General features: G+C 38.2%; 1 protein-coding gene across 1 annotated transcript in view; it reads right to left on the bottom strand.

The window, feature by feature from the left end:
• Positions 1-667: 667 nt before the first annotated feature.
• Positions 668-23,439, bottom strand: part of pcsk5b (proprotein convertase subtilisin/kexin type 5b) — a 336,889-nt gene continuing 314,117 nt past the window's right edge. The window contains exons 32-37 of the mRNA XM_063068758.1: positions 16,785-17,012; positions 15,355-15,526; positions 12,657-12,874; positions 7,473-7,573; positions 3,198-3,378; positions 668-2,309 (exon numbers count right to left, since the gene is read on the bottom strand). Coding sequence (XP_062924828.1) covers positions 1,897-2,309; positions 3,198-3,378; positions 7,473-7,573; positions 12,657-12,874; positions 15,355-15,526; positions 16,785-17,012 — 1,313 coding nt within the window. The 3' untranslated portion in view covers positions 668-1,896. The remainder of the gene's footprint in view (positions 2,310-3,197; positions 3,379-7,472; positions 7,574-12,656; positions 12,875-15,354; positions 15,527-16,784; positions 17,013-23,439) is intronic.

Below are 23,439 nucleotides of genomic sequence, written 5' to 3'. Positions count from 1 at the left end.
CCCAGTCCTCAGGTGAGCCACTTTCTCTGGCTAATTTGTATGCTACTTCTTTGGAATTGATACTATCCCTAATTTCTCTTGTCAGCCACGGGTGCACTACCTTCCTTGATTTATTCTTTTGCCAAACTGGGATGAACAATTGTTGTAGTTCATCCATGCAACCTTTAAATGCCTGCCATTGCATATCCACCATCAATCCTTGAAGTGTCATTTGCCAGTCTATCTTAGCTAATTCATGTCTCATACCTTCAAAGTTACCCCTCTTTAAGTTCAGAACCTTTGTTTCTGAATTAACTACGTCACTCTCCATGTTAATGAAGAATTCCACCATATTATGGTCACTCTTACCCAAGGGGCCTCTCACGACAAGATCGCTAATTAACCCTTCCTCATTGCTCAAAACCCAGTCCAGAATAGCCTGCTCTCTAGTCGGTTCCTCGACATGTTGGTTCAAAAAACCATCCCGCATACATTCCAAGAAATCCTCTTCCTCAGCACCTTTACCAATTTGGTTCACCCAGTCTACATGTAGATTGAAGTCACCCATTATAACTGCTGTTCCTTTATTGCACACATTTCTAATTTCCTGTTTAATACCATCTCCGACCTCACTACTACTGTTAGGTGGCCTGTACACAACTCCCAGCAGCGTCTTCTGCCCCTTAGTGTTACGCAGCTCTACCCATATCGATTCCACATCTTCCCGGCTTATGTCCTTCCTTTCTATTGCGTTAATCTCTTTTTTAACCAGCAACGCCACCCCACCTCCCCTTCCTTCATGTCTATCCCTCCTGAATATTGAACATCCCTGAACGTTGAGCTCCCATCCCTGGTCACCCTGGAGCCATGTCTCTGTGATCCCAACTATATCATAATCATTAATAACAATCTGCACTTTCAATTCATCCACCTTATTACGAATGCTCCTTGCATTGACACATAAAGCCTTCAGGCGCTCTTTTACAACTCTCTTAGCCCTTTTTAATGCTTGCCCTGGATTTGTCGGCCTGCCACTTTTAACTTCCTTATGCCTCATAGAAAAGACAAAATATTATTTTTGAATATTCCTTAAAGTAGTATTTTGTGCTAATACATATGGAAAAGGATTACTAATAGTACATTGAATAAAACTTTAAAGATGTAATATATTCATTATTACTGTGTATCATAATTGTCTGTAAACTCATTCCTTAATTTAAAAAGGATAACCATAAACTGATATATTGATGCCATAGAATAAAAGTCAGTTCAAAGCTATGGGGAACATTCTTAAGTTCAATTTGTCCAGATATTGGAAGTTCTATTGCATAATAACCAGCTATGGATCATTATAATATGTAAACTTTCTATAGAAATTGGAAATCTAAATAGCTGATGGGCATTTTTGGGGAAAAATATGTATTGAAGAACATTGTTTTGGTTTATGAATCCTATCAGTAAATTAGGTGCCTTATATCACAGAATTTCAGAAGTCGGTACACTGACTGGAGAAACAGTGGTTTGTTGCATCTTTTAACATAGGGCCCAGAAATGTAACAGGAGTTTTGGAATCTGAGAAGATTCATTGTTTAAGTCATTGCACTGAAGCACTATAATTGTAAGAATAATTGCTGTTAATGTACAAAATTCAATCTTATCAACATAATACAATTTAAAAATTATGAGACGTACAAAGCCCATAACAGAAATATAATTACTTGAAAACGATTGAGGCTCACAGACTTCAATCACAACTCCCTGGGTGGCTGTTTGCATAAGTTGAGAATAGGTGAGCAATGATCGCACTCACAGAATTCCCTTTTCAGTATTTTAAATTGGTGATATGTTATGTAACTGGAGTAAATGCAGAACTTCTTTTAGAAAGTACTGAGAAACAAAAATGAAATTAGCTTTCCTTTACCTAAAGGAATAGCTTTCATCATCATACTCTAGTTCGTCTTCATCATCATCTAACAAACCATACTTAAATTTACGGTAAACAGTGCCATCTTGCCCCATGTAGACAATATCATCGTCATCATCTTCATCATGCATTTCTTCCTGATGATCCATGTAGTCAATTTCTCGATTATCTTGAAAACTAATACTGTCCCTGCAAGCATTATAAACTGGAATGGATTTGGCTGGATTGGACAATTTTTCATAACCAGCTTTGTGAGGGTGCTTTGCTTTCGAACGTGACTTCAAAAAAAGAAATATACCAATACCAATAATTAAAATGAGCAGAACAGAAACGATGGCAAATAAGGTAGATTTGCTTCCTATCTTGATGTCCGGAGCCAGAGCTACTCTCCTTAAAACACATTCATCTGTAATTTTAAAAAGAAAGAAAAGTAAGATTTTTGATATAACACATCTGCAATAACTGTTACAATCTAAATTCAATTAATCCGAAGGAAGTTTTAAAAATTATAAACTGAAGCAGAATTATAGTATTTTCAATCAGATGTATTTTAGGAATGATGAACAGTTTTGAAAACATTAAGGATTTGTTCTTCAGCTCACTGGAACAATCCTTAATACAATAGTTTTGGCTATCTGCAAATAAAATCTGAGAGAATGAGGATCTATCTTCAACAAGATTGATGCTAAGTCAGCTAAGGCATGGAACCAAATCATCAAAATCGCAAAAGGAGTGCAATCAAATGCCAGACTCCGATTATAAGAATATCAAATTAAATCTGATTCCCAACCCACTCTTCCTGATTAACACTACAAGATAAAAGCTCCAGCTATAGATGCCGACTTTTCACGTGGAATGTGAGTGGAACAATATTATGCTGACTCAAGAGGGGATCTATCAATGTCCTGCTATGTTATTGAGGCAAAATGCAGCAATTTATGATGATCACTCACACATCCAGAATATCCAGAATAATCGGAAACATTGTAGCACAGTTAGTAATTCTTATATCTCTAAGTTCATAATTAAAAATCTGGGATTATGAATATAGGCCAAAGCATGTTCTTGCATCCTGTGTTAGTTTTACGATCTAAGCCAATAAAAACTTAAGAACGTGCAATAAGATATAATGCAATAAGTTTCTCAAAAGAAAGTCGCACAAAAATTACAATAAAAATGTGAAAAAATTATTTAATGTTTTAATGGATGCTAATTCATACTGTCCGAAATATGATCTTTTTGCTTTAGCTGATAAGAAATTGTAAATTAAATATTTTCACACTAACAGTCTTACCAAATCTCATTTCACAATCACAGCAATCTTCAGCTTCTGGCAAAGCATCTGTGCAGCACTTTAAACAGTTGCCATCCTCAAGATTCATCAAGAGTCTTGGACTGCAATCTGTGCAGTTGAAAGGTCCTGGCCCTTTACATTCCAGACAAGTATTACTGCACTGTTCACATTTTACTGGATCCTAATAATAGGAATGGTAAAAAGCATAAAGATCAAGCATTTAAATTATTTATTATGTAAACAAGCTTTGACAATCTTTAATTTTTCATATCTTCATACATACATATCTGAAACTCAGCACAAAGTTTATAGTTTACAGGCATCAGTAATCCTTGCTCATTTACGTGGTTTGAAATATGGACTCTTAACACATTGTATGAAAATATATTTACTGTAAGAGGCTAAATTTGTGGTAAAATGATAAAAAATTAAAGCATTTTTATAGCTTAATTAAAATTACAGTGAATTTTACCTGTAAGCACTCAAAAAGGAAGAATTTGCCAAATTACATATTAAATTCAGTTTCAGTTGTATTTCAAAATTCACAGGCATGGACCATAACATTATTTGAATAGAATAATTACTTATCACTGAAAATGTTTAAACTATTCAGACAATTTCAGAAAATAATGTTAATTCTCACTTTGAAGTATTATTATCTCAGTAACTATGGAATAAAATAGTAGCACAAGAATACTTCTATTTTGGTATCTTTGAGTGGTAGCTATCATACTGTTCAAGAGTTGTATGGAAGTCACATATACTGTTCTTTGTCTTGGATTATATATAGACATAAAGAAACTGACAGCATATGTATTGTGGAATGTGTGTCAATTGGGACCGAAAGACAGGAGTCTCCAGGGTCCAGTCTTGAGTTAACTGATTATAGTCTGGGATAGCATTGAAAGTGCAAATATTAGTACTATTGCCCTTGGATAAGAAATAAACAGCATTATCTTATGTCCAATTTCAAAGAAATTCCATGCTTAAGTTGCTTCATCAATCTTCAACATTATAAATAATACATTTATGGACAAAACTTGAAGGGAAGTTCTTAAACAATAACCATAAGTTACAGTTGTGACACAACAAGACCACAGTGATGCTTGGGATATCATGACATTCAAAATGATAGGTAAAGGGAATTTTTATTTTGAAGAGGAAATTAGTCCCTTTTAATTTTATGGAGTAAAATCAATCGTTCAGGAAGAAAATGATAGATGGAAGAAATTAGCAGTGCAAGATATTTAACGATAAGATGAAGACCATCTGGTTACACATTTCAATTAGGACATTCAGTTAGTGAATTTCTGATTAAGCAAAGATTTCAAGGATAAAAACATGGTGTATATTTAAAATAAGAGGCACATGACAACTATCAGTGGTTGAAGATTAATAAAGGAGTAGAATATCATAATAATAATAAACAAAGTAAAGAATATGAAGGATAGTTAAATATTAAACTCCAGCTACCCATCACTCATTTTGTCCCCATACTTCCCCCTTTCCATCCACTGCTTAACACATTTTACACAATGGATCTTTTTCCTACCTGGCTTTGATTACCTCTGCCATTTATCTTTCTGTAATCACTTTCCTTACTCATCAGATTCCAAAACTGGTTGCTTTTATCTTCCCATCCCCCTAGGTACTCTGTCACCACCTTCAACCTCGGCCCCTGTTTTTAGTCTGCCTCCATCTAACATACACTTACCACTGTCTGCCAACTCTGCCCCCTAGCTGGCTCCATCTGCCCATCACCTTTGACTGCACCTCAAGTCTGCCAGTCCCCTACTAGCCCAGACTCAGTACTCAACTTTTATACTAGCTATCTTCCCTCTCCACCTTCAGTCCCACAGATTCTGCCTGACTACTAGGTTACTCCAGTAGATGGTTTGTAGCACGCAAAAGCTGGGGAAATCGATGGCTAAAATAGTCTGCAATACTAAAACAATAACTTTCAGCATCCCCATTTACCAGTTCTTGAATGTGAATATATCATTTCTTGAGCTCATATTTGATACAATCTCCAATTAGGGATGGACGTTTGGACTAGATTTGACCTCTGCGCCAGTTTGAATACCATGAAAGATCAAAGGTGTACTCAGAACTTCACAGTAGTCATAATTATAGAACACTACAGCAGAGAAACAGACCCTTTGCTCCATCTAGTCCATGCTAAACTATTAATCTCTATAGTCCCATCGGCCTTCACCCAGACCTTAGCCCCCTATACCAACCACGTATCTATCCAAATTTCTCTTAAATGTTAATATTGAGCACTTCTGCTGGCAGGTCGTTCCAATCTCTCACCATCCTCTGAGTAAAAAAGTTCCCCCTCATGTTCCACTTAAATGTTTGCCAAGAGAAATCTCACATGCAATTGTGGTTGTTGTGTATATTTCTCCCTCTGCCAACCCGACGTCGGCGTGTAACATCATTTACACCATTGGGCACAGGACTCATTCCACCAGGATGCAGCACTGAGCATCATGGGAAGTCATTCCTGCCTGTGGCCATCAAACTTTACAACTCCTCCATTGGAGGGTCGGACACGCTGGGCCAATGGGCTGGTCCTGGACTTATTTCCGTCTGGCATGGTTTACATATTATTATTATCTGATTGTTTGTGGTTTTGTATTGCTACGTTTGTACTCTGTTCTTGGTTGGTGCAACTGTAACAAAACCTAATTTCCCTCGGGATCAATAAAGTATGTCTGTCTATCTATCTATCTAAATATTTCACCTTTCACACTTAACCCATGATCTCTAGTTCTAGTCTAACTCGACCTTAGTGGAAAAAGCCTGCTTGCCCCTCTTATCTCCAACAAATCTCCCTTCATTCTGCTATGCTCTAGGGAATAAAGCTTTAACTATTCAACCTTTCCCTATAACTCAGGTCCTCAAGTCCTGGCAACATCCTTGTACATTTTCTTGGTACCCTTTCAATTGTTTTAAGTATCTTTCTTGTAGGTAGGTACCAGAACTACACAGAATACTCCAAATTAGGCCTCACCAATGTCTTATACAACTGCATAACGTCTCAACTCCTGTACTCAGTACTTTGATTTGTGAAGGCCAATGTGCCAAAAGCACTCTTTATGATGCTGTCTACCTGTGACATCACTTTCAAGGAATTATGTATTTCCAGATCCTTCTGTTCTATCACACTCCTCAGTGCCCTACTGCTCATCATATGAGTCCTACCCGGGATTGTCCTTCCAAAGTGCAACACCTCACATTTGCCTGCTTTAAATTCCATCTAACATTTTCAGCCCATTTTTCCCACTGCAAGTTTTAATAGCCTTCCTCCTTGTCAACTGTACCTCAGTTTTGGTGCCATTTGCAAAATTGCTGATATGATAAACCACATTATCATCAAGGTCATCAATATAGATGACAAACCAACAATAGTCCCAGTACTGACTCCTATGGCACACCATTAGTCACAGGCCTTCAGTCAGTGAAGCAATCATCTGCCATCACTCTCTGGATTCTCCCACGAAGCCAATGTCTAATCCAATTTACTACCCAATCCTGAATGCCAAGCAAATCATCTGCCATCACTCTCTGGGTTCTCCCACGAAGCCAATGTCTAATCCAATTTACTACCCAATCCTGAATGCCAAGCAACTGAACCTTTTTTGACCAATCTCCTATGCAGGATCTTGTTAAAGGCTTTGCTAAGGTCCATATAGACAACATCCACTGCCTTTTCTTTATCAACTTTCCTCAAAAAACTCTATAAAATTGGTTAGACACCACCTACCATGCACAAAGCCATAATGACTATCCCTAATCAGTACCCCTCTATCTAGAAAGTTATATATCCTGTCTCTTAGTATTCCTTCCAATTACTAACCCACTACTGATGTTAGAATCACCAGCCTATAATTTCCCAGCTTATTCTTAGACCCTTTCTTAAACAATGGAATAGAATTATCTCTCCTACAATCACCATGGCTAAGGACACTTTAAATACCTTTGCTAGAGCCCCTACATTTTCTGCACTAACCTCCCACAAGAGATTAGAAAACACCTTGTCAGGCTCTGCTTTTCACTTTGCTTTGCCTTAAGGCAGCAAGCACCTCCTCCTTTGTAACCTGTATACTGTCCACAATCTCACTGCTGTTTTGCCTCACTTCTATAGACTTTGTGTCCTTCCAATAAATAAAAACAGATGCAAAAAAATACAGATGTAAACCCACTTCTAGGAAAAGATTTTGCAGCTACAATTTTAGAAAAGAAACAATGTAAACTCGCCACAGTAAGTACCTCTGCGACCAAGTATTCCCCAGCAAAACATTGAGAACTGCAAATACTTCCAACCATCGTGAAGCCCGCAAAGCAGGAAGTACATCGAATTGCTCCTCTTCCTAGTGAAAAACATATTAAATTAGCATTTTAAATGTTTTCAATGGGATAGATGAATTATGGTCTATAACAAAGAAAGGAACTCAGAAGCAAATTAAACAGACAGAATTAGACTTGAATTGTCATTGTCAATACAATAGGGATTATCTAAATTTAGATATTATAGGGTTTGGATGTAGTTGTCCATTCAAGTAAACACTCTTATGTTTTTTTCAAGTTTGCTTCCATGATCTCAGACAGCCATCTTGGAAACCAATATGGCTTCTTCTATTAGGTTTAAAAAGATACAGAATCTGTCTTATGCAGTTGGTTCCTGATTTTTGTATTTGTGAGATTCATATTATTAAAACACAAAATCTGAACCTGGTATTTATTGTCTGCTCCTATCTATCTCCAGAACTGGATCGTTAGCTGGATCATATCAGAGGTCTGTAAAAAAATAGCAAGGATGGTAGAATCCTTTTGTGGAAAAACATTAGTGAACCAGGTGATCTTTTTTCTCTAATATATGATTATTTTGTATAATTAATTAATTTTTCGTAATTACTCATTTGTTTGCTAACAGGAATGCATGAAGTAATAAATCTCTTAATTTGAACTTGCATGTTTTTACCAATAAACAATATCTTGCTCTTTGGGATTTAAAAGGTTACATTTATACTTTCTATTTGTCAGTTTCAAATGTTATTGATACACTTGATGATTTAGTAACTCTGGAAACAAAGATTCTGCTTCCTAAATACTTTTGGGTGTATCTTATGGATTTTGAGGTGCTGATCATGAAAATCACCTTGAATTTTCCCTATTACCCACCATGTTTTTTTTTTAAATCACCTATATTTATTATTTCAATTCATAATTCGTTAATTAAATTTTTACCCACTAAGTAAGCTGCAGTTTTCTGTCTTGTCCAGGCATGCTTATTAGCGTGGCTGCTGCATGGCAGGACAGGCTTTAGAAAGGCAAAACATTTCTGTGAAGGATTTTGATATTTAAGACAGACGTTTGCCAGAATAACTGATGCCAGGATTAAGGAAGGCACTTTTGTTGGTCCACAAATCAAACAGGTTATCAAAGACAGGCAATTCGAAGAGCTTCTAGTGGTACCAGAGAAAATCACATAGAAGGCATTCAAAGTCATCGTTGAAAATTTTCCTGGCAACTACAGAGCACCAAACTATGTGCAGCTGGTTGACATCATGCTTCAAACATGCAAAACCATGAAGTGCAACATTTCACTAAAGATTCATTTTCTGCCTTCCCATTTAGACTTCTTCCCTGCAAATCTTGGCACTGTCAGTGACAAGCATGGTGAAAGGTTTCACCAGGACATTGCAGTCATGGAGGAACAGAATCAGGGCAACTGGAATCCATCAATGCTGGCTGATTATTGTTGGACAATTAAGCGAGAAGCCTCAGACACTGAGTACAAATGAAAATCATCAACAAAACAATTTTAGCTTAGTTGAACTATTGGAAAGCATTAACAGCATTACACAATTAAAAGCATTATATTCAATAAAAGTCAATTTCTTGTTTCCCCAAATTCCTACATGATACAAGTAGTCTGAAATTATATTTGTGTTCAGCTTCAAGCAGCCTATCATAAAACAAAAAAGAATTCTGAGGAAGCAATGTTTTCAAAAAAATTTGTTGTCCAGTGCAATTTATTAACCTGAATATCTATGTTTTAGCTAACTCCAACATGTATACTTTAAAATCAACTTATGGGTTTACATTCTAATATGAAGGCATCTTTTTTCATAATTTAGAGTTTTATTCTTGTCAAAATGAGTTAAAGAAGATATGGCATTTTAGTGCCTTCAGCAAGTATTCACATCAGGGACTGTTATTTTTCCTTCTAATGGCAATGAAAAATAATAATATCTTCTATGATAAAACATGTTTTGTATATTTCAATCATACACAACTTAATATTTTTTTATTCTAGCTAATATGCAGCTTTTGATGCAATAACCTTTATCCTACAGTCCTCAATATATGTTATACTGTGGAAAATTTCTAAAGCTTTAAAAATTAATTTACATCCTCATAAATTGACAGTTTTGTTTGGTATAATTCCTCAGTATATTCATGGTATTTCTATAACAGACCAACGTGTAATTGCATTAGTTACATTATTGGCTAGAAGGGCTATTTTATTAAAATGGAAAGATGCCTCTGCTCCCACTTTGATACAATGGTTCTCTCAGGTGATGTTATGTCTTAGTTTGGAAAAAATCAAAAGTCGAACTTTTGATCCTTGATTTGACTTTGAGAAAAGGTGGAGCTCTTTTGCCTGCTACTATCATTTGATTTGAGTTAATTAAGATGGTTCCCTTCTGATTCTTGGGTAAATGGATTTGGTTGGCGGATTGATGTCTTTTTTTTAATAGAAGCTTGTATGGCATATAGCTCCGGGTTAGTGGTCCAAATGGGTTTTGTTTCTCGTCTTTTTTGTTAGCTGGGTTTTTTTTTGTTTTTTTAGTAGGGGTTCTTTTTTCCTTCTTTCGTTTTTCAAAAAAAGCTTTAACATTTTGTTTTTTTTTTATCATTATTATTGATATACTGTTTAGCTTGGTTAATAGTTTGACTCTTATTATACATATTGATACATTGACTTGATTATTTTGAGTATTTTTGTGTTGTGAATTTTCAATAATAATTAATAAAAAGATATAAAAATGAAAATGAAATGGAAAATTTCTGCCCATAAAATCTTGCCATCTGATATATTCAAAGATATGGATTGTTCAATAATGTGTAAACTTACTGAAAGTGTCAAAATTGAAATGAAGTGAATGCTGGACATCCAAAATAAAAGCAGAAAATTCTGAAGGATCACAATAACAAAAGAAATAGCCCCACAAGCTCAAAGCTCAATGTACATTTATAATCAAAGTACATATATATTACTATATACTACCCTGAGATTAATTTTCTTACAGGAAAAACAAATACAATAGAATTTTACAAAAGACTATATATAAACAGATAAAAATTGACAAGTTTAAAGGGAACATTAGGGGGGGCTTCTTCACACAGAGAGTGGTGGGAGTATGAAATGAGTGGCCAGACAAGGTGGTAAATGCAGGTTCTTTTTTAACATTTAAGAATAAATTGGACGGATACATGGATGGGAGGTGTATGGAGGGATATGGTCCGTGTTCAGGTCAGTGGGACTAGGCAGAAAATGGTTCGGCACAGCTAAGAAGGGCCAAAGGGCCTGTTTCTGTGCTGTAGTTTCTATGGTTCTATGGTAACATGCAATATGCAAAAGAAGATAAATTGTGCAAATAAAACTTAATGTCTACTTTTGTTAATTCAGCCCCATTTTCCTGTACTCTCTCTTCATTTCCTTAAAGTCTAAATAACTATTGGATTCTATCTTGCAAGTATTCAGCAACTAAGCCTCAAATCCTCTAATACATTTAATTTTGATGTTAAAATTATTGAATTCCAAGGATTGGAATAATGTAGAAATTTCTTCATATGTCTGTCCTAATATACTGTGTGTATATCTGTGTGTGTAAATTAAAAATAGTGCAAAAACAAGAAAAAATATAAAGTAAGGTAGTGTTCATGGGTTCAATGTCCATTTAGGAATTGGATGGCAGAGGGGAAGAAGCTGTTCCTGAATCACTGAGTGTGTGTCTTCAGGCTCTGTACCTCCTCCTGACAGTAACAATGGCAGAATGCTGAATGACAGACTTCATTTGGTTAGAACTGGTCATAACATTTCATCCACCCTGATCCTCAGCATTGGTGCTCCCCAGGGTTTCATTATTAGTCTCCTGGCCAATGCAACTCAACTTTTTAGTTCACTGAAGACACCACTGTTTTAGGCCAGCTCAGCACCAGTAAGGAGTTGGAGTAAAGGAAAAAGATTGTGAACCTTGTGTTATGCTGTCTGAACAACAATCTTTCTCTAAATGTCAGCGAGATGAAAGAGCTGGTGGTTGACCTAAGAAAGTAATTTGGAGGATGGGGGGAGGAAACACATTATGCTGTCCTCATCCATGGAGCTTCAAATCCATATCACTTAGAATCTTTCCTGATTTCACCATACTGATGTGATGATCGGTAAAGTGCTCCAGTTTATTTATTTTCACCAGGCAGTCTATCACAGGCTTGTCATTTCATTCCATCCAGTTTATCTTCAAAGTGCATTGTTTCCGGAAGGCTATTGGTATTATCAAAATCACCTACGACACCACACATTCCCTTTTCTCTCTTCATTCTTCTGGGAAAAGATACAGGAATTTGGAAGTTCCAACAACCAGAATCAAGAACAGCTTCTTCCCCACTGGCATTGGAGTTCAGAACCAATCACCTCTTTCACATCCTCTTCCTAGTAGTGCTGCAACATTTTTAAGTCTACTTCTCTTGGTTATTCCATTATTGTTACTGTAGCAATTCACTTCCCATTATTGCAGATTGAGCAACTAACTTTGCACCATTCTGTTGTTTTGCACTTGTCACTATTGCACTGTTTATTAATACCATATATAATGTTTACTCTCGGAGTTTCAGACAAGAAAAGTATTTAATTGCGTCCTAGTTCATATGTTATCTAAATATGTTGCAGACTTTGTGACTCAGTGTTGAATTCAACAGCTTCAAGTAACTTGCACTTATCATTTTCAGAATTGGCCAATTCTGCTGTAAGGCATTCATCTGTAATACTGAATTAGTTATTCTCTCTCCAATGGTCTGAACTAATTAGCAGTTTGACATTTCACTGCCCATAAATTCCTTTGCACTTTTTTTCTTCTCTGAATATCTCATTAATACTTAATTAAAAGCTTTTTTCTTATGTAATGTCACCCCTTTGGAATTGTTCCCTTCTCCAACTCATTCATCTCCCTTCCTCTTGGCAAGTTATCTTCGTTTCCTTTTTTGGGTTGGGTTCTGATGAAGGATCTCCAACCTGAAACATTAACGTTGTCTCTCTTTCTACAGATGCTGCATAGCATGCTTCAGTATCTTCTGTTCATATTTTAAACACTAATATTTGCAGTTTACTTGATAGTTTTAAGAAAAGAATATTCTCATTGTTACAAGATTAAAAATCTTGAAACTTACCATCACAGGTTTTGCAACTAGGGTGGCACATTTCACAAGCCTGCTCCAACTTATCTTCATAGTAATGTTCAGGACATTTTTGATAGCATTTGTTGTGAGATCTCAGCAGGAAATGATCATCTTGACAGGTCTGACATTCATGTTCATTTGGACCCGAACATTCTTTACAGCTTGGGTGACAGTTTTTACAAATTCCATCCAATGGGTCTCCAAAACGCCTAATTGAAATGGTGTGTCAGAGCAAGTCACTTATTTAGAACAAACAATGGTATTCATTTCATAATATTATATTACATAGCATAAATATAGAGTAACAAAAATACTGAGTAAAACCAGTTACTTCATTCTTAAGCTATTTGAATTTGCTTTCAACCATACATTACCATAAAAAGCACTTAACATATATAAGCAAGTTTCAAGTCATCATTTTCATGCTGATAATTTTAAATAACCACTTTAATGTTTAATAGTGATACTTTAATGACTTTTAGGCAGGTCGATCTGCTTGATTCTTGTAAAATGACCAAACGTAGCAAGTTGTAGCAAGTCTATATCTGTTCATTATGAGAAATGTGAGTTTAACCTTTAAATTGGAAGTTTGTGACATCAAAACATACTCACACATATACACACACAAACACACACATATAAATTATATCTACATAATATACATCTAGAATATATAACTATAATTATATCTACATAGTTCATAGCTGGCAGCTTCAAAGTAACTGCATTGTTGACATATCGTTGAGTAACTCTGGAATCGTCTAATCACGTCTGGGTCACAAATGTAGGATTTTTCAAATAAAACATGCGACAGCCATTTTATGTGCTTTGAAAAAGCTGCGGCTCTTAATTCCATTAAGAACAAACCCAAAAGTAGTTGCCTTATACTGACATCATTACATCAGACACTGTCTCTTTGAGTGAACACAACAACTCAATGATGGTGTTTGTGAATTATGTAGAACACAGTTTCTACTATGAAGAAAATGTGTCATCTGGCAGGCATTACATTACCCTGCACATATACATACTGTACATCTACACACACACATGTGTGTATGCATATATCTGTATATGTGTGTATGTATGTGTATGTGCAGTATTTGGAGAACTTTGTTTAAATATTTCAGCACATTTCTCTCTCTGACCTATTCTTGATGAATGGTGAAACGTCAGCTCCACAGATGCTGAGTGTTTCTAGCATTTTCCAATTTTACTACATATGATATTACGAAAGAAAATATTCCATCAATTTTCCTCATGTCTCTGTGGGCTAAAACATTAATAGATAAAGTTTTTGCTGGCTCCAGAGAAACCAGGAGTCAAGAGATTTTAAAGTTGGTTGACTCAGTTGAGCTGCCTAAGTGCGTCAGCCAGAGATCCGTGATGCAATGGAACAAGTTCAGCAACTGAAATCACTGTTAAATGGAACTAGTGCAGATCTTAAAACTACTGTTTGTTGCAAACAAAGTCAATGAAATAATATAAAGCTAGAGCTTATTGTCAAGATTAAAGTGAATAAGGATTACCAAGAAGTTTCCTCAACTGCTACCCAAACCTTGCAATGAAGGAGGACATAGCTAGACAAGAAGTGTTACTATGTACTCTTGATGCACATTCACAATTAGCAAAGGAACCACACAACACAGTGAATTTGTAAATATGAAATGATAGTTATATCTTCGTATTATTGCATTTGTGTATCTGTTAATGTATATATAGTTTCATCCGCACTCTGGGAGAGGAAATATGGGGATCCATTAAAAGTAATGCAATCTCTCCCTTCTCTGAAGATTTCATGATGGCACAGAAGGTAGTTTTGCTAACTGAAGCTGTCGGAGTGTAGGTTCTGTTTTCCTTGATATTTGGAAAATTAGAATGGTACTGTTACGATAAAGAGGGATATGATATTCAATCAGTGAAAAATTCACAAAACTACAAAAGCTGCACGAATTAAGGACAAGTCTATTCAGTGTCTGTAACTTTGTCAAACAACATCAAATTACGTAAATAAAATGGGGAAATTAAACACATTCTAAATTGAGTTCGTTTAATTAAAAATTGCAGAAAATTGGAATATTGAGCTATTTTCAGAATAAATAAAACTCAAATTCCTATATGTTCCCAACAAGAAGAGAAGAAATTTTATGTAAACAAACAACATGGAATTTCTTTTTTCATGTGAAGATAGATCTGAAAATAAATTCATTTCTGCTTGGGTGCTGTTTTGTTTTAGCAACTTGGCTGAAACCACTGTAGCCTACACAAACAATGGTCAATTTTAAAATCAGTTTTAGTTCAATGCAGTCCATATTTCCATGGTCTTGTATTTAAGTCTAATAGCCATTGCAACATAAGGCCACATCCACAAAATAGATTAGGGGGTCCCCATACTCCTACACGAAATTTAATTATTTTAAGAAAGTCCTCAAGAAGCAACTTATATTGCTGCATATATGCACTTCATTTTAAAATCATTAGTTCTGATCATAAACAAATTTGAATTCTTAAGTAATCAATTTATCAAAGAATCATAAAAAAATTATGACACAGAAGTAAACTATATAAAATAGCTCCAATAGATGCTGGTGAAATTGCTGCCACTTCATCAGACTCAAACTTCTTCAACTTATTAATCTCAACAGTGAATTTCCAATAAAATAATTTTAATTCAATCCATGGCACCTACCCAGATCCACAGGTGTTGACACAAATTGATCCCAGCTTATACCAGTCTGATTTACAGGCAAGACAGTCTTTCTTTGATGGCCCACTGCAAGTCTCACAGCCTTGGTAACAAGCATAACAGTGATGCCTTTCTGCATAGTATCCATCAAGACAGGATTCGACGCATGTCTTATCTAATTGAGAGATACACAGTTACATTTATTAACTTTATGGGATGAAACAATGGAGTGCTACTTCTGAGAAAAAGAATTTCAGACTAAAGACATTATAAGGGACATCTTAATGGGATAAAAAAAAATCAATTTTTCTGACAAACAGAATATAATATAATCAATTATATTAAATCGATTAGAGTTCTAAAGTAAAATATGCCCCAAAAAGTGAAATTTCATAATTTTAGATTAAAAATAGAAGATAATATACTGCTGTACAGGAACAGGCCCTTCTGCCCATGATGTCTGTGCTAGCCATGATGACAATCGAAATTAATCCCATCTGCCTGTACATGGTCTATATCCCCCTTCTCTCCATTCCTTGATACTCGTGTCTGTTTAAATGATTCTTATATGTCACTGTTTTATCTGTTTCCAACACTTCCCCTGATAGATCAATCCAGGCTCCTCTTAAAAATATTGTTTCATATATCTTCTTTAAGCTTTCCCCCACTCACAAAGCTATGCTCTCTAGTAGCTGACATTTCCGCCATCAGAAAAGAGACTCTACCACAGTTTTACCTCTCATAATATACTTCTGTTAGGTCACCCCCTCAACTTTAGATGCATCAGTGAGAACAATCCAAGCTTGTCCAGCCTCTCCTTCAAGCTAATATTCTGCATTCTATGCAACATCCTGGAAACCCTCTTCTGTACCCTTTCAGAACATCCACATCCTTTCTAAAAATGTGACAACCAGAACAGTACGCAATACTCCAAATGCACCCAAACCAATGTTTTATACAACTGCAACATGACTTCACAGCTTCTATTCTTAACACCTTGAATGATGAGGACAAGTATGCCATACACCTTCTTTAACCAGCCTACCTACTTGTGTTTCCATTTTCAGCCCAAGATCCTTCTGCCATTTACGGTATACTTTTTCCTTGTATTTGACCTGCTAAAGTACAACACCTCACACTTGTGGATTAAATTCAACTACCATTCTCTGTACATATTTCCAGCTGCTCTGTATCCTGTATATATTTCAAAAATAACAGAGGCCTCGGTATGGATACTTATAGAACATTGCTGGAAACAGAGCTCCAGTTAGAACTACACCTCTCCAATACTGCTCTCTGCCTTTCTCAGAACCAATCTACCAGGTCTGTACGAATCCCATAGTAATCAATATTTCTTCAGTTTAAAGTGCATTATGATATAATTCAAAAAGAAAATGAAATTTGAGTGTACAAAATTGTTAAAACATACTTACTGAACAAAAATCGATTAGGAGCACAACTGAGACAATCATGGTCTGTGGGCCCATGACAGCGATGACACTTTTTATGACAAGGTCTACAGATCTGGTCCATATACATATTCAGGGCACAGCTCACGTGTGATACGCAGTGGCCTTTTCTGTCCTTTACAAAACCTTGTATGCAATGAATGCAGTCTTTTGGACGGGATCCATTGCATGTTCTACATGTCTTATCACACTCTATAAATAAAAGAAAATGCACATTGTCTGAGGTGAACAATATTATTAGGCTTCAAAGGCAGAGCCATTCAACATGTAAAGAAGCCCGTTATGGCTCACTGTGTCATTGCTGATGATCAAACACCCATTTACAGTTATCTGACACTAACTCTACTATAGATTTTTGAAATTTTTGTTATTTTTTTTTCTCCAACGGCTTTCTGAGAGGCGGGACTGCGCAGGCGTGTGACGTCGGGCAGTGCAGCGCGGCAGATTTAAAAGGAACAAAGCCTCATAGAGCGGGCAGCGTAGTTTGCGGGCGGCGGAGTGAGCCGGGAGCAGAGTGAAGGCTTAAGGGCTTCGGCTCACCGGGCTTAGGCAGAAGCGGGCGAGGCGAGGAAGGTTTGACATTCATTTTCTGTTGCTATTTGAGGAGAGGGGCATTATGATGGTGAGGGCAGTTTGCTGTTCTCGGTGTCGGATGTGGGAGGCCCTGGAGTCTCCAAGCCTCCCGGACGTCTACATCTGCGCCAAGTGCATCGAGATGCAGCTCCTAAGGGACCGCGTTACGGAACTGGAGCTGCAGCTCGATGACTTTCGTCTGGTCAGGGAGAGCGAGGAGGTGATAGAGAGGAGTGGAAGGCAGGTAGTCACGCCGGGGCCACGGGAGGCAGACAAGTGGGTCACGGTTAGGAGGGGGAAGGGGAAAAGTCAGGTGATGGGGAGTACCGCGGTGGCTGTGCCCCTTAACAACAGGTACTCCTGTTTGAGTACTGTTGGGGGGGACAGCTTACCGAGGGGAAGCGACAGTGGCCGTGCCTCCGGCACAGAGTCTGGCCCTGTAGCTCAGAAGGGTAGGGCAAGGAAGAGGAGGGCAGTTGTGATAGGGGACTCGATAGTAAGGGGGTCAGATAGGCAATTCTGTGGACGCAGTCCAGAGACCCGGATGGTAGTTTGCCTCCCTGGTGCCAGAGTCCGGGATATTTCTGATCGTGTCCAAGATATCCTGAAGTGGGAGGGTGAGGAGCCAGAGGTCGTGGTACATATAGGTACCAATGACATAGGTAGGAAAAGGGATGAGGTCCTGAAAGGAGAATATAGGGAGCTAGGAAGGGAGTTGAGAAAAAGGACCACAAAGGTAGTAATCTCGGGATTACTGCCTGTGCCACGCGACAGTGAGAGTAGGAATGCGATGAGGTGGAGGATAAATGCGTGGCTGAGGGATTGGAGCAGGGGACAGGGATTCAAGTTTTTGGATCATTGGGACCTCTTTTGGCGCAGGCGTGACCTGTACAAAAAGGACGGGTTACACTTGAATCCTAGGGAGACCAATATCCTGGCAGGGAGATTAGCGGGGGCTACTGAGGTGACTTTAAACTAGAATGGTTGGGGGGTGGGAATCAAATTAAAGAGGCTAGGCGTGAGGAGGTTAGTTCACAACAGAGGGATGGGAACCAGTGCAGAGAGACAGAGGGGTGTAAAGTGAGCGTAGAAGCAAAAAGTACTAAGGAGAAAAGTAAAAGTGGCAGGCCGACAAATCCAGGGCAAGCATTAAAAAGGGCCACTTTTCAACATAATTGTATAAGGGCTAAGAGAGTTGTAAAAGAGCGCCTGAAGGCTTTATGTGTCAATGCAAGGAGCATTCGTAATAAGGTGGATGAATTGAAAGTGCAGATTGTTATTAATGATTATGATATATTTGGGATCACAGAGACATGGCTCCAGGGTGACCAGGGATGGGAGCTCAACGTTCAGGGATATTCAATATTCAGGAGGGATAGACATGAAGGAAGGGGAGGTGGGGTGGCGTTGCTGGTTAAAGAAGAGATTAACGCAATAGAAAGGAAAGACATAAGCCGGGAAGATGTGGAATCGATATGGGTAGAGCTGCGTAACACTAAGGGGCAGAAGACACTGGTGGGAGTTGTGTACAGGCCACCGAACAATAGTAGTGAGGTCGGAGATGGTATTAAACAGGAAATTAGAAATGTGTGCAATAAAGGAACAGCAGTTATAATGGGTGACTTCAATCTACATGTAGACTGGGTGAACCAAATTGGTAAAGGTGCTGAGGAAGAGGATTTCTTGGAATGTATGCGGGATGGTTTTTTGAACCAACATGTCGAGGAACCAACTAGAGAGCAGGCTATTCTGGACTGGGTTTTGAGCAATGAGGAAGGGTTAATTAGCGATCTTGTCGTGAGAGGCCCCTTGGGTAAGAGTGACCATAATATGGTGGAATTCTTCATTAAGATGGAGAGTGAGATAGTTAATTCAGAAACAAAGGTTCTGAACTTAAAGAGGGGTAACTTTGAAGGTATGAGACGTGAATTAGCTAAGATAGACTGGCAAATGACACTTAAAGGATTGACGGTGGATATGCAATGGCAAGCATTTAAAGGTTGCATGGATGAACTACAACAATTGTTCATCCCAGTTTGGCAAAAGAATAAATCAAGGAAGGTAGTGCACCCATGGCTGACAAGAGAAATTAGGGATAGTATCAATTCCAAAGAAGTAGCATACAAATTAGCCAGAGAAAGTGGCTCACCTGAGGACTGGGAGAAATTCAGAGTTCAGCAGAGGAGGACAAAGGGTTTAATTAGGAAGGGGAAAAAAGATTATGAGAGAAAACTGGCATAAAAACGGACTGTAAAAGCTTTTATAGATATGTAAAAAGGAAAAGACTGGTAAAGATAAATGTAGGTCCCCTGCAGACAGAAACAGGTGAATTGATTATGGGGAGCAAGGACATGGCAGACCAATTGAATAATTACTTTGGTTCTGTCTTCACTAAGGAGGACATAAATAATCTTCCAGAAATAGTAAGGGACAGAGGGTCCAGTGAGATGGAGGAACTGAGTGAAATACATGTTAGTAGGGAAGTGGTGTTAGGTAAATTGAAGGGATTGAAGGCAGATAAATCCCTAGGGCCAGATGGTCTGCATCCTAGAGTGCTTAAGGAAGTAGCCTAAGAAATAGTGGATGCATTAGTGATAATTTTTCAAAACTCGTTAGATTCTGGACTAGTTCCTGAGGATTGGAGGGTGGCTAATGTAACCCCAATTTTTAAAAAAGGAGGGAGAGAGAAACCAGGGAATTATAGACCGGTTAGCCTAACGTCGGTGATGGGGAAACTGCTGGAGTCAGTTATCAAGGATGTGATAACAGCACATTTGGAAAGCGGAGAAATGATCGGACAAAGTCAGCATGGATTTGTGAAAGGAAAATCATGTCTGACGAATCTCATAGAATTTTTTGAGGATGTAACTAGTAGAGTGGATAGGAGAGAACCAGTGGATGTGGTATATTTGGATTTTCAAAAGGCTTTTGACAAGGTCCCACACAGGAGATTAGTGTGCAAACTTAAAGCACACGGTATTGGGGGTAAGGTATTGGTGTGGGTGGAGAATTGGTTAGCAGACAGGAAGCAAAGAGTGGGAATAAACGGGATCTTTTCAGAATGGCAGGCGGTGACTAGTGGGGTACCGCAAGGCTCAGTGCTGGGACCCCAGTTGTTTACAATATATATTAATGACTTGGATGAGGGAATTAAATGCAGCATCTCCAAGTCTGCGGATGACACGAAGCTGGGCGGCAGTGTTAGCAGTGAGGAGGATGCTAAGAGGATGCAGGGTGACTTGGATAGGTTGGGTGAGTGGGCAAACTCATGGCAGATGCAATTTATTGTGGATAAATGTGAAGTTATCCACTTTGGTGGCAAAAATAGGAAAACAGATTATTATCTGAATGGTGGCTGATTAGGAAAAGGGGAGGTGCAACGAGACCTGGGTGTCATTATACACCAGTCATTGAAAGTGGACATGCAGGTACAGCAGGCGGTGAAAAAGGCGAATGGTATGCTGGCATTTATAGCGAGAGGATTCGAGTACAGGAGCAGGGAGGTACTACTGCAGTTGTACAAGGCCTTGGTGAGACCACACCTGGAGTATTGTGTACAGTTTTGGTCCCCTAATCTGAGGAAAGACATCTTTGCCATAGAGGGAATACAAAGAAGGTTCACCAGATTGATTCCTGGGATGGCAGGACTTTCATATGAAGAAAGACTGGATGAACTGGGCTTGTACTCATTGGAATTTAGAAGATTGAGGGGGGATCTGATTGAAACGTATAAGATCCTAAAGGGATTGGACAGGCTAGATGCAGGAAGATTGTTCCCGATGTTGGGGAGGTCCAGAACGAGGGGTCACAGTTTGAGGATAGAGGGGAAGCCTTTTAGGACCGAGATTAGGAAAAACTTCTTCACACAGAGAGTGGTGAATCTGTGGAATTCTCTGCCACAGGAAACTGTTGAGGCCAGTTCATTGGCTATGTTTAAGAGGGAGTTAGATATGGCCCTTGTGGCTACAGGGGTCAGGGGGTATGGAGGGAAGGCTAGGGCAGGGTTGTGAGTTGGGTGATCAGCCATGATCATAATAAATGGCGGTGCAGGCTCGAAGGGCCGAATGGCCTACTCCTGCACCTATTTTCTATGTTTCTATGTTTCTATAACTCACCCCATATTCCCCATAACTTCTCCCATCCACTCATTCTACCAGATATCAACACTCTATGAGCAATGGTTAATTAAGGCTGCCCTTTGGGACTTTTGAGGAAACAACAGTACCTAAAGGAAGCCCCATGTGATTACAGAGAGAACATGCAGCTTCCACACAGACAACAGCCTGAGTTCTTGGAGATGTGAGGCAGCAGCTCCACCAGCTGCTGTTAAACATAAAAGTCAGTCCTAAGGCAATTGCAACTATCTGGGCACCCGAGATGTCGCAATTTCATACCTCACAGGTGATTCCTGGGAAGAATACCTAGTGGTGTCCATTTGGGTCGAGCTTAATGTACCTCGTATTCCTAGGCAACATCTTATTTCCTACTACCTTAGGCCTGAGCTAGCTTAGCTTCTGAGATAAAACAAGATCAGAGTTCTCCAAAGAAATAGCGATATACATTTAGATATCGTATAAACAAATATAAATATTCTGCTACTAGTTTTTGGTGATTGTAAATTAAGTACTTATAAATGCAGATTTGAACTTTGATACGCTACATTTCCTACCAATAACACCAACAAAATATTCCTGCTTCTACAATTAAGTTCTAGTTTAACTAGGTCTCGGCTCTTACTCCTCTATACCCTAACCAAACTGATTTGGCGGACACCAGCCAAAAATAAATATCATTATGATTCCACTTATTAGAACCAAAACAGTAAGGTCCATATTGTAGCCATGGTAGATTTCCTGATTGCCATTTGCACGACCACCATTCACCGAGCAAACAAGTAACATTGTCTGCCTGTGGGAGGGTGGAATGCTGAAGTTTACCACACTGAATCACAATGAAGAGCAAAAATGCAACCACCTCTTTAGAATAAAGAGGGTTTCAACTGAAAGTTATTATGCCTAATCATTTGGCCTAAAATAGGGCTTATTTTAACAATAACGAGACCACATGAACATTTAGATCAATACTAACTAATAAGTAGTGTTTTAAGCACCCTTTGTATATCTATTGAAACCAATATTGTCAAAGCGTGTGAATACAGTCCTAACTTCATTAAAGGGTTTGAAATTACTTGGAGTATATGGTACACTAGTTTGAACTTTTTTTTCTGTCAGACCAACCGAAGCAGTGTTTCCTTAATAATAACCTTTCCTTAGTAACTTTCCAGTGTTCAGTAATAAAAGAAAATCAGAACTCCAATGGGTCGACAGCCCACCCCATCATTCCTAGTGGCCAGCACAATTTATTGTTCTTGTTTTAAAAATGTTTTTGTGGGATTATGCTGGGATGTTCAAGTTGATTTTTTTGTTACATTTTAGGTTGGGTTATACTTTTATCGCATGTGTCTTTGTGGGTCACCCTGACTATAACTGGGGTGAGTAATAACTACCTCCCTCATCTGTATGTGACTGAGTGGGTTCTCTCCCCGGGTCATAGTGCCCAGTCGATTTTTGTGTTTATCACAATAAAAACAGTTCTTGAGTTAAACGAGCTTTCTCATCCGCCATCATGGACCAAACGCTCGCCACAATATGTTAAGTTGAGAGATGGAGTATTCCTCCTGATTCCACGAACGAAATGGCAGTTGTTGCCTTAAACGGCAAACACTGCTGATCATCCTCCCCTGCATCAGATTCATGCAGGTTTCAGTGCAGTAGTCAGTACTGCTAGGCCCTACAGTGAAGTTACACTAATGCCTCACTGACACTCATCTCCCTTAGGGAAACAGTGATATCGCTCAGGAAAAGAGCTCAGAATTGTCCTCACAATATCTTTTCTGAAACATCACCAGAATCATGTTCAATAATGGGAATTAAATAATTTAGGTCATCAAATAAATCCAAATGAATCCTTTCTTCTTACTGTTTTGACATTAAGGAGGGACATTCATTGAATCCAAATCTAAAATGGAAATAACAAATATAGTATG

The sequence above is a fragment of the Mobula hypostoma genome, chromosome 16 (assembly GCF_963921235.1).
Source record: "Mobula hypostoma chromosome 16, sMobHyp1.1, whole genome shotgun sequence".
NCBI classification, from domain to species: domain Eukaryota; kingdom Metazoa; phylum Chordata; class Chondrichthyes; order Myliobatiformes; family Myliobatidae; genus Mobula; species Mobula hypostoma.
This window is presented reverse-complemented; position numbering and strand designations above follow the sequence as displayed.